Source organism: Pygocentrus nattereri, chromosome 29 (assembly GCF_015220715.1).
Source record: "Pygocentrus nattereri isolate fPygNat1 chromosome 29, fPygNat1.pri, whole genome shotgun sequence".
NCBI lineage: Eukaryota > Metazoa > Chordata > Actinopteri > Characiformes > Serrasalmidae > Pygocentrus > Pygocentrus nattereri.
In genome coordinates this window covers 3,864,857-3,877,332 of record NC_051239.1, presented here as the reverse complement: position 1 = coordinate 3,877,332, position 12,476 = coordinate 3,864,857, and the positions used below count along the sequence as shown (strand labels likewise).

Genomic DNA, 12,476 nt, shown 5'->3' with positions numbered 1-12,476 from the left:
TTAACATTTTGGGGGAAACAAAAAACGTAAAATGTGTTGCTGTTGCATGGGCTGCATTGCCTGCACCTCTTCCAGCACATAACAGTAATTGTGCATTGGAATATATAAAGTGTGTTCTCTGTAGAGGATGTGTCGACTTATTCACACTCACCACGGGTCATTTGACCAGGGTGCCAAAACCTTTACATAAAAGACTGGAATTTAAACTGAATCGATAATTAGGAGCTGTTCAGTTGCTAAAAAGGAAAAACTGAACGGCTCCTTTGTGGAGCCTGATAGCCAGTCAATCATCATGACTGCATTTGCACAGTGCAAACTGGTGCTAAACGTGCAAGAAAAACAGTGTGAACTGAACTGAACTACTGGCTGTCAGCTTGCGCTCATGGTTTATTAGCCATGTTAACATATTTCTTTGAGCTGTTCCTTTAATAAACACTCTAATTCTTGTTCAGTTGCCAAGAATAATAAATAAACGGCCCCAAATAAAAAAATTCTGGTTCCGTTGACTTACACTGAAAGTAATGTATGTTTTTTCCTTCTCCTTTGAAGTTGTCATTTTGGAGATACGAGGTTTTCTTCCAACAACAGTGACACGCACAATGCAATCTTGTGCTAAACCATTGTTGAAAAATGGCACAGCTTGTCCAGTGCTGGTCTGATACTGGTTTAGCTGGTCTTCCAGTTGGCTAATGCTGGTTGGCCAGTATACCAGCATCCAAAAGCGAGCGTTTTACTGGTGACCAGCCTTTCTAGTCTATACTGGTTTTTCAAGCTGGGCTGGCCAATCAAAAAAATATTGGATATTGTCTTGCGTTCAATGTCTGTTAGCCACATTGTCATGTTTGTTCAAGCTGTTCCTCTAATAAACTAACTTCTCATTCTTGTTCAGTTGTTAACAAAGAATGTAAGTGAAAAGCTCTTCTGTGGAAGCTTGTAGTCACTAAGTAGCCTGAATTAACTCGCACAGTGCTAAATTAACTATCCATACAATATGAATAGAATTGGATTTATCTAGTGGCTTATGGCTTGTTTTCCTTTTTAGGCATGTTCACGTTTCTTTAAGATGTTCCTTCAATTAACTTCACCTCCCATTTCTTTTACATTAATAACCATTAGTGAAAAGCTAAAAGCCACCAGCTAGCATGACAGCAATTGTATGGTGTCTCATAGTTGCTTGTAGCATGTATTTTTCAAGCTTTTCTATGAATTCACGCTCTTTCTTGTCCCCAATTCAGCATTTACATGTTGGCCGTCACGTCCCAGCCATTAGGGGGCACAACAGAGAGGCTGTGTATTAATGTGTACCCCCTCCGAAAACCACTGTCTTTGATGGTGACGCTGGAGCACAACCAGAACAGCAGGATGCTCCTGAAGCAGGACGCCATCAAAAACAACTTCTTTCAGTGCCTTCCCTTCAAGGTCAGTAACGGTCATAGCTCACTATAAAGACTCAACAGTTTACCAGCGTGCCCTTCATATTAAAATAGAATCAGCTGCAACCTTAGAAAGGGTTCTCCAAGGTTCTTTAGGAAAATTAATAGATAAAACTGCCCACTTAAACTGGATGTGTTAACAAGGCATGTACAAGCCTTTTTGAACAAAAAAACACACACATCATTTTATATACACACACACACACACACACACACACACACACACATACACACACTCTCAAACACCGATCAGTCATCACATTCTGACCACCTTGTTTCTATGCTCGTCCATTTTATCAGCTCCACTTACTGTATAGCTGCACTCTGTAGTTCTACAGTTACAGACTGTAGTCCATCTGTTTCTCTGATACTCTGTTACCCTGTTCTTCAGTGGTCAGGACCCCCATGGACCCTCACAGAGCAGGTCCTATTTGGGTGGTGGATCATTCTCAGCCCTGCAGTGACACTGACATGGTGGTGGTGTGTTAGTGTGTGTTGTGCTGGAGGTTTTAAACACCTCAGTGTCGCTGCTGGACAGAGAATAGTCCACCAACCAGAAATATCCAGCCAACAGCGTCCTGTGAAAACTGATGAAGGACTAGACGATGACCAACATAGACTGTGCAGCAGCAGATGAGCTGTCGTCTCTGACTTTACAGGGTGGACAAGATGAATATGTATTTCACTGTTGTTGGAAGAAAACCTAGTATCTCCAAAATGGTAACTTTACAGGAGAAGGAAAACAAACTACTTTTAAGTCAATGGAATCAGACTTTTGTGATGCCATAATAATATCACAATATTGTGACACCGTTTTTTGCACTGTCTAACAATTTTTGTAAAAATGAACTTTGTGGTTTTCAGTGCCTTCCATATGGACTGTACTCCATTACCCACTCCCATCCCTGCTTTAATATTTCTTTATTCACACTGCATCATACTTTTGCTGATATTACATATTGGTATTATACTGATATTATACTTTGCTTTTTTAAAAGGTCAGTAACTCAGTTTCTAAACTCCATAAAAGGCCCTTGCACTAAATTTTTCTTGTGGTTAACTTTTATACCCCCCTTGAGGTCTGAACATGACGTGCGTTTTGTGTACCAAAACAGCATAATTCATTTATAAACTGAATGTGTTCCTACCTCTCCTAAAACAGGCTGCTATGATGCCTTTAAGACTGATGTATGTAAATAAGCTTTGTTTTGATTGGCTGGCATGTATCGCACCATATTATAGCTGAATAAAACTGGAAGGGCCTAATTAACTATTAGGCCTAATAAGCTGAAACATATAAATGAGTTGGATATTGTGACATCACAAAAAACACTGAATTGAAAATGATCTAATCAAAGTTCAGATAAGAAACTGGGATGTGAATGATACACATTGAAGTTTTAGCAACATTCATACAGCATTTCAAACTTTTATATTAATTAAAAGAGAGTAATTAGATTTTTCTAAGCCAGCTATTAGGGGTGTACTTTGTGTACTTCTGGTGCCGGTCCCAAGCCTGGATAAATGGTGAGGGTTGCGCCAGGAAGGGCATCCGGTGTAAAACTTGTGCCAAAACTATCATGCGGATCACAAATATGTTTGCCATACCGGACCAGTCGAGGTGCTGTTGACCAGCAGGGTGCCGGTGGAAATTGGACTACTGTAGGTCGAAGACCATCAAAGAGGAGAGGAGGAAGGCGGGTTAGACAGCAGCAAGAGAGAAGGAAAGGCAGGAGTGTGGAGGTTAGAGTAGGGACTCTGAACATAGGGACAATGACTGGTAAAGGCAGAGAGCTTGCAGACATGATGGAGAGAAGGAAGGTAGATATTCTGTGTGTCCAGGAGACCAGATGGAAAGGAAGCAAGGCCAGGAACTTTGGAGGTGGATTCAAACTGTTCTATCATGGTGTAGAGAGGAAGAGAAATGGAGTAGGGATAATCCTAAAGGAACAGCTTGGGAAAAGTGTTCTGGATGTAAAGAGTGTCAGACAGGATCATGAACCTGAAGTTGGAGGTTGATGGTGTAATTTTGAATGTGGTCAGTTCATATGCACCACAGGTTGGTTGTCAGTTAGAGGAGAAAGAGGAATTTTGGAGTAAGATGGATGAAGTGGTAGATGGTGTCCCTAGAGAGGAGAGATTAGTGATTGGAGCAGACTTCAATGGACATGTTGCTGAAGGGAACAGAGGGGATGAAGAGGTGCTGGGTATGTATGGTGTGAAAGACAGAAATGCGGAAGGTCAGATGGTTGTAGATTTTGCAAAGAGAATGGAAATGGCTGTGGTGAACACGTATTTTCAGAAGAGAGGGGAAATGGGTTAGTGAGTGAACAGATAGTGTTGAGTAGATGGAAGGAGTACTTTGAAGAACTAATGAATGAGGAAAACGAGAGAGAGAGGAGGACAACAGGGGGAGAGATAGTGGATCAGGAAGTGCAGAGAATTGGTAAGGTGGAAGTGAGGGCAGCTTTAAAAAGGATGAAGAATGGAAAGGCAGTTGGTCCAGATGACATACCTGTGGAGGTATGGAGATGTTTAGGAGAGAAGGCAGTGGACTTTTTAACCAGGTTGTTTAACAAAATCCTGGAGAGTGAGATGATGCCTGGTGAGTGGAGAAGTAGTGTATTGATCCCCATTTTTAAGAACAAGGGTGATGTGCAGAGCTGCAGTAACTACAGAGGTATAAAGTTGATGAGCCACACCATGAAGGTATGGGAAAGAGTTGTTGAAGCAAAGGCTAAGGCGAGAGGTTCAGATCAGTGAGCAGCAGTTTCATGCCCAGAAAGAGCACCACAGATGCAATTTTTGTGTTGAGAGTGTTAGTAGAGAAGTACAGAGAAGGTCAGAAGGAGCTACATTGTGTGATCTAGAGAAGGCATATGATAGGGTGCCAAGAGAGGAACTGTGGTACTGTATGAGGAAGTCAGGTGTAGCTGAAAAGTATGTTAGGGTGGTGCAGGACATGTATGAGGATAGTGAGACAGTGGTGAGGTGTGCAGTTGGAGTGACAAATGGTTTCAAGGTGAAGGTAGGGTTACATCAGGGATCAGCTTTGAGCCCCTTCTTGTTTGCAATGGTGATGGACAGGTTGACAGATGAGGTCAGGCATTGTAATCTGTGGTGAGAGTAGAGAGCAGGTGGAAGAGAATCTGGAGAGGTGGAGGTTTGCACTGGAGAGGAGAGGAATGAAGGTCAGTAGAGATAAGACAGAATACATGTGTGTGAATGAGAGGGAGGCAGGTTCAAGGAGTGGAGGTCGTAAAGGTGGATGACTTCAAATATCTTGGGTCAACCATCCAGAGCAATGGACAGTGCAAAAAAGAGGTGAGGAAGGGGGTGCAGGCAGGATGGAGTGGGTGGAGACGGATGTCAGGGCTGATGTGTGACAGAAGGATAGCAGTAAGAGTGAAAGGGAAGGTTTACAAGACAGCAGTGCGTCCTGCTATGATGGTTTGGAGACTGTGGCTCTGTCTAAAAGACAGGAGGTTGAGCTGGAGGTGGTGGAGATGAAGATGCTGAGATTTTCGTTGGGAGTGACCAGGATGGACAAGATTAGAAATGAGCAGATCAGAGGGACAGTGAAGGTGGAGCAGTTTGGAGATAAAGCCAGAGAGGCCAGGTTGAGATGGTTTGGACATGTGTTGAGGAGGAATAGTGGATATATTGGGCAAAGAATGTTGGAGATAGAGCTGCCGAGTAGAAGGAGAAGAGGTAGACCTCAGAGAAGGTTTATGGATGTAGTGAAGGTGGACATGGAGATGGTTGGTGTGAAAGTAGAGGAGGCAGTGACTAGGGCAAGATGGAGGCAGATGATCCGCTGTGGCGACCCCTGAAGGGAGCAGCCAAAAGAAGAAGAAGAAGAATTAGATTTTTCTGATATGGGACTTTTAAGCATTACATGTCAAAGATCACTGGCACTGACTGTAAACCTAGAAGCTTCCTTTCTTGTACGTTTATCATTTTTCCATTGTGTTTTTGTTCTTCTTCAGGTTCCTGATGTTAGCATTGAGTCGGAGGCTTCCATTAACGTTCAGGTCAGTGAAGGAAGTAAATTTCTGAACGACACCACGTGGATCCTCATCAGACCTCCCACTCTGTTGACCGTCATTCAGACAGACAAACCCATCTACAAACCTGGGCAAACAGGTATCGCAAGAAAACCAGCTGCCTTATTCATTTCTTTTGTTTATTTTTTTGCACAACTTGAAAGCAGGCAGGTGTTTTTTTACATCGTGTGAATGTTTCATGACGAACAGACAGATCTAAATGCACATGTGAACAAAGTATTTTACAGTAACATGAGTGAAATTACGAAATCAGTTTCCACCAATTTTTCACCAATTTTTCCAAATTTTCCGCATAATGAAATAGTTTAAACATAAACATGGGCTTTATTTGTGTTGTAGTTATTGCGACCCCGGGTTAATATCACCACCACTGTAAAGACACCTGAGCTTCTACAATTTCCACCAAAGCACTCTGAATGACTGTTTACACCTCAACACCGAATTATGCAGATCATTTGAAAAATTGGTGGAATTTCTCTTTATAAACAAGCTGCTCCACCTTCTTTTTGATAGTTATAAGTAATGTATGTATTTTTCTCCACAGTCAGATTCCGCATCGTCTCTCTGGATACCAGTTTTCTCACCTACGAGCAGAACGTACGACGACTCCAGTCATTTCTTTAATTCTAAACTAAGCTGTGCACAGAGAGTAACTCACTATACTGCTGAATATAAACGCTTTTCTTTTCTTTTCTTTTTCTTTCAGTTCCCAACAATAGAGCTGAAGGTATGGTGCAGTCATCAAATCTACGAGCCTACAGACTCTATAATCCATCTATCTAGGTTTCGTTTTGTGTTCCTTGTTTTGTTTCACTTCATTTTATTTTCAGTTTTATTACTATTACTTTTTTTTAACCTTCAGATGCTTCAGCACATTGAGCTGCTACATTTACATGAATATGTACACAAGCTGTTGTGTGAATTGATGATAATAAGGATTAATGTTATTATTAAATTTAAATTTTTATTAATAAAAAATGCTGCAGTTTTCTTCTTAAAGTGCTTCACTGTTTCTGGGAGTTTTGAAGACTGTGGTGTAATGTGTGTTTGTTTTTTTAGGACCCTAACTCCAACCGTATTGGTCAGTGGCTGAACCAGTCAACGGTCAGCGGCTTCCTGGATCTGTCCTATCCCATGAACGCAGAGGCCGAACAGGGGTCCTACATCATCACTGCCTGGAACACCAAAGATCAGGCGACCAGCCAAGACTTTGAAATCAGGGAATACGGTCAGACCAAGAAATGAGCTTGATTATTCAGATGTTGTGTTTAATTATCACAGTGTCCCATTTTATTATAAGGAATTAATAAAATTTTAATTTGTTATACATAATATAATTTGTCATAATGTATATTAATATTACATTTCAGTGTTATAATTTAATATGTGCCACAAAATGTGCTCTGAATTATTTAGTCACTAATGACAATTATTCAGTATCTACTGTGAGTTATTCAGTACCTGCAATAAATAATTCCGTATCTTCTAAGAATTATTTACTATCATAAATTATTCAGCATCTACTGTAAACTATTCAGCATCTACTGTGAATCATTCAGTATGTCCTGGGAGTTTTTCAGTATCTAATATAAATTTAGTATCTACTATAAATTATTCAGTATTTACTAAAATGTATTTGCCATGAATTATTCAGCATCTATTATGACACTGTTCCAAAATTTGTGTCATTTCCACGTACAAGCAACCACAGCTTTATGTGTTGTTTTTAAACAATTTAAGAGATTCTTCATAAATTAATATTAGACTTTATTAATCGAGTTTCTTCTAAATTATTTTTGCCCTGTTTTGCAGTTCTACCAAAGTTTGAGGTGATTGTCAGTCTTCCTCCAGTCGTAACGGTTCTGGACAAGCAGGCCAGTCTGAAAATTTGTGCCAAGTAAGTGATATTTAAAGTGGCCTAAATGTTCTGAAACACCTGCAATCATAAATTTATTTTGTTGCTGTTGCTGGCCTCATTCACCAATATCTTCTTAAATGTGTTCTTGAGAAAGGTCCTAAGAAAAATCTACGTCAGATTCACACCTTTGTGCTCTTGAGTGTGTGTAGATTTTGTTTTTACGGGTAACAGAAATCATAAGAATCAATCAGAATCAAGTCTAAAGAGCAAAAAAACAGGAGAGAATAGGCCACAACACAGCAAAGGTACCAAAAAAAACAGGCAAAGGAAAGGGTCCAGGCAAGCCAGTAGATGAGAACAAACAATGGCAATACTTCGATCCAGTGTGAGTGAAGGTCCTTGTAAATGGGGTTAATGAGCTGCAGGTGAAAGATGTCAAGATGTCATTAAGGAGCAAGTTAATACTCGTGAGGCTGACCTCTGGTGACGAAGGCGAGTATTGCACCTGACACAGAAAGTTAGTGAAAACTTGATAAGTGAGTTTTAGGATCTCTTAAGGATTTCTTCTTAAGAGTGGTTGGTGAATGAGACCCGTTTCTCCATAAAAGTAACATTCAAGGTATTCTAATATAAAATTAGATGCTTTCCACAGGGAGATTCACTCGAAAGAGGCCTCGAATATTCGTAACTCCCATTAGGATGAAGCAATTTGAACCAAAATAATACGCTACATACTACATACGTGTTTGTATTCAATTGCGTTACATGCGATGCTGGAAGTGATCTCCATTTTTTGCCAGACACATGAAGAGATACGGGGGGTACCCCCGTTAACGGAGATTAAACGTTGCAACGGCTGTCTGGTGTCACTCTGACGCAGGGGCATCCCGACTTGTTCAAAGCTCCATATACTGAGGAGCACATTGCGCATTGTTTTGTTTTGATTGCTTCATCCTAGTTAGAGTCATTACAGAATATTCGGGGCCCCTTTCAAGTGAATCTCCCTGTGTAATAGCCTATTTTTAACTAACATTCAACTAAATATCTATGAAATGCAACTTGAAGTTGCGTGTGAAACATTCTATTAAATCTGTCCCTTACCCAAAACCTAACCTTAATGCTAGAGATAGATAGATAGATAGATAGATAGATAGATAGATAGATAGATACTTTATTGATCCCGAAGGAAATTTAGGAACCTAAATAACCTCAAGGCAAAGCCTACACCTACTCCTAAATCTAACGTTAACCATAATGTTGTTGATAATCAACTGAGTATCACCAGGGAGTTTGATATTAATATAATTATCATCTACAGGTGACCATCCAAATAAAGTGTGACCAAAATATTAAAGCCATGCTGTTTAATTTCTGACAGAATTCATTTCTAAGTTGTTAAAGGAAATTGTGGGATGCACTACGCCAGACTGGACTGAGTATATTTGGCACTAAAATCATGTGTTATAAATGCTATTAACGTAGGTATAAGTTTGAAAACCCTGGTCAAAATACATGTTTTGTGAAATAGGTCATCCTCTAGAGGGCGCACACAGCATTTTTGGAGTAATTGTAATGCACAATTTCTATTTTTAACACATTGTAAAAAATACAACATATAAAATGTTCTAGAACTTTTTATACAGGCCATATTTAATGTTAGATTCCTCCGCTCACCATCCCTGATACCTTTAATTCAGCCAATGTGCATTCAAATGTGCAGAAGTGTGTCTCTACAGAGGACGTGCTAGCTGCTGCAGTGATCAGTGGCGATGTGTTCATTACTCCCATTGTACCTTTTTTGTTTCCTATGCTGGCAGCTATACTTATGGAAAGCCTGTGAGTGGCTCTGTAAAGGCGGAGGTGTGTCGTAAACACTTCATCTTCTGGTGGATCAGGCCTCAAATCAACCAGACAAACTTGGACATCTGCAAAACATACTCCATGACGGTTAGTCAACAAAGTTATACCTGCAGTCAAAATTTCATAAGAGAGCACTGAAAAAATATTTCTGAACAATTTATGCAACTTTAGATATGAATTTGGTTTGAGGAAATCTCTGTTCTTTGTTGTGATGCTGTTGTTATTGTTATACTCATTGTATGTAGTTCTTTTCAAAAAAGTTCAATAAAGCACCAAATACGAGTCATAGAACCTGTTTTGATGCTCTATACAGTGTTAGAAATAAAGGTTCTGTGCAAGCATTTTTTTGCATTAAGATAAAAACATTGTAAATGTCTTATAAATGACTTAAAACAGAACAATAGAATAAAAGCCTGGAGTGGAGACGGGGTGTGTGGAGTCGGTATCATTTCAGTGGATTATGGTTCAGCTATGATCCCTGACTAAAGGCACTAAGATGTACTCTTGAAGTTTACAAGAGAGTTACTACTACTAGTTGAAGGGTTTTTACAAGAGAGTCACTACCTTTTTTGTAAGATTAGTATAATATAATAAATAATAATAATATTATATAAATAATGTTTAAATTGTATTTTATAGTGTATATGTATGTTCTAGTGAAGTACATACACACTTGTAGTATTGAAAAAATACGATATACGTCAATGTGTTGGACATTCTGCTCTGTTTTTCTCAGACTGATAAGACGGGCTGTGGCTCTACTGTTCTGAATCTATTGGAGTTCGCGGTGACGGAAACACAGTATGAAGACGTTATCAGTGTGAATTGTGAGGTGGAGGAATCTGGCACTGGTAAATTCTCAACATCACTCTGTTTAATGTCAGTGTTGAATAATTGAGCTCCAAATAAACACAGATATCCAACAGTTCTGTGTTCCCTCTCCAGGGGTGGTCCTGAAGGGGTTTGGCAGCATGACTGTCACTAGTAACATTGTCACAATTACCTTTGTGGATGCTCCTCAGGCCTTTAAGCTTGGGATGAACTACAGAGGAAAGGTAATAAAAGAAGATGCATAAGTGGAAAGACCCTTTAAAAACTTGTAATAATGTGGTAAGAAGGGCTGAGCGATAAAACCATAACGATAATTATCACGATAGAACAATTATCTTCGATAGAACAAAAAGATCTGTCCGATAAATTTGACATAATACATTCAATAGAACAGTAGTTCTCAGACTCCCATGTTCTTTCAAAAGTGCTGGTTGCGTACAGTGAACGCCCCTCTTTCCATACATGCTAAGCAGCTTTACAGCACTCAGTCATATTTTAGCATTAGTGCATTCCCAAGCATTGAAAGTGAAAGAAAGAAGTGGTTCATGTGAGTTACAGCGCTGATTTAAACGAAAATATACAGAGGAAGCTGTGAGGCACTGGAAAGCAGGAGCGCTATCGCTCAACACAGCGAGTTGAGGATTCTGTAACAAATGACAAAAAAGCACCGTTTTCAGTTTAAACATACTTAAAAGGAGGACTCCTTTTGTCTGGTGTGAGAGATTCACATCGCAGTTAATGCTTTTACACAGTGAGCGGCAGATATACTGCAGTCTGCCTCTCAAACTACTACGATAGAGTAGAGAAATCCAGTCGTCTGCCAGCTGGTGTTTGAGTACTGTGATATGCTCTGATATTAATGTGGTAGGAGTGACGGCAGAAAGATGGTGTGATCCGTCACTGACCTGCCGAACCAGCAAATGTTTGCTGTTCGTACTAATTTGACGTCGTTGAGGAACTAATCAGTTTAGCAGTTTTTGGCTGCTTATTCAGCATTTATAACTGGATAGCTGATAATATGATAGATAAAATAATCTTTTCTTTCTTAAATTATGACTATCACAAAAACTGAGGCTGAGCTTTTCCAGCTGGTAGAAACAGCTCACCAGACACTCTCTCCCACTCTTCCATGACAGGTCTGTGAGACGTTCCACTGTTTGGTGAGTTTTAAAAAATCTGCAAAAATCAGCCTTTAAACTTAAAAGAAATAATGATTTGATGTTTTATCGAATGATCTGTATCGATATCGACTGATATGAATTTTGTTTATCGTGATAACGATTATGACCATATCGCTCAGCTGTAGTGGTCAGCTTTAGTTTACAGACATTTAAGGCCTGTGTTTGACAACGCTGATGTTTATTTGATGTCGCAGCTTTTTCTTTCGTCATATTGTCATGCAACTACATGTTGTCATTACGTTATGCTTTTTTATTGAAAAGTCACATGGTTAAAGATTGCTTTGATCTAAATAACTGGCATTTGTCCTACCTTGATTTATTAAAACACCCACAGAAGCTCATCTTTTGGTTTGTTTGTTTTTCAGTCTGTGTTCATGACGTTTGTCTCCTGTTTTATTAGGTTAGCGTTACTGGTCCAGACTCCACTCCTGTCACAGGTGCACCAGTGTTTCTAACTGTGAAGTACAGAGACAATAAAAATGTGACCTGGACACTAATCACAGATGTCAACGGTACTGCCCCCTTCAGCCTAAACACACTTCTGTGGGGCTCAGAGTCAGTTTCTTTGGAGGTGAGGGAAGTCTTTAGGTCTTGTGGCTGAAGTTAATTTTATGGTGTGACTGTGAGATTCAGTATACAGCTTCATTGTAACTTTACTGTGAAAAGCGCTGGCCTCTTAAATGGCCATGGCCCACCAGCAGGCCCAACGTTTTAGTACACGCTTCTATAACCTAAGAATAGCTCAGCCAGTTTGCCCTGAAGTCCCTGTGGCTGCTGAGATTTAATTCTATACTGTTCTATATGTATCTAAGGTATCTCTACACAACAGGTATCTGTATACAGGTATCTCTACACGACACTACTCTGTACAACTTTTAGACATAATTCTATATTTTTATTTTATATTGTGGGTCAGAGAGGAATAAGATGCTGGAGTCATGCACATGCTCTTTTATTGAATGTCAACTACTCTACAGACCATGTAGCACCAAAAGGGTATCAACCTTGTAACAATGGAAGAACCCTTTCTGGTGCTATATAGAACCCTTTTCAAAACCATCCTGTATAGACCTCCATATACAACAGATTTCCCATCAATCTGAAAACCATTTCATTACACAAAGAACCCTCTAAGCATGTAAAGGGTTCTTTGAGTGTTCATGGTTCTACCTAGTCATTTTCTCTACTAATGAGCCCCCTTCTTTTTAAAGGTTTCTCTTAAACCTTATTTAACTGACAAAGGTAC

At 39.7% G+C, this 12,476-nt stretch overlaps 1 protein-coding gene across 1 annotated transcript in view; it reads left to right on the top strand.

The window, feature by feature from the left end:
• Positions 1-12,476, top strand: part of LOC108414600 (alpha-2-macroglobulin-like protein 1) — a 48,227-nt gene that overhangs the window by 283 nt on the left and 35,468 nt on the right. The window contains exons 2-11 of the mRNA XM_037535996.1: positions 1,236-1,419; positions 5,423-5,579; positions 6,045-6,097; positions 6,207-6,227; positions 6,560-6,728; positions 7,313-7,397; positions 9,176-9,305; positions 9,955-10,069; positions 10,164-10,273; positions 11,631-11,801. Coding sequence (XP_037391893.1) covers positions 1,236-1,419; positions 5,423-5,579; positions 6,045-6,097; positions 6,207-6,227; positions 6,560-6,728; positions 7,313-7,397; positions 9,176-9,305; positions 9,955-10,069; positions 10,164-10,273; positions 11,631-11,801 — 1,195 coding nt within the window. The remainder of the gene's footprint in view (positions 1-1,235; positions 1,420-5,422; positions 5,580-6,044; positions 6,098-6,206; positions 6,228-6,559; positions 6,729-7,312; positions 7,398-9,175; positions 9,306-9,954; positions 10,070-10,163; positions 10,274-11,630; positions 11,802-12,476) is intronic.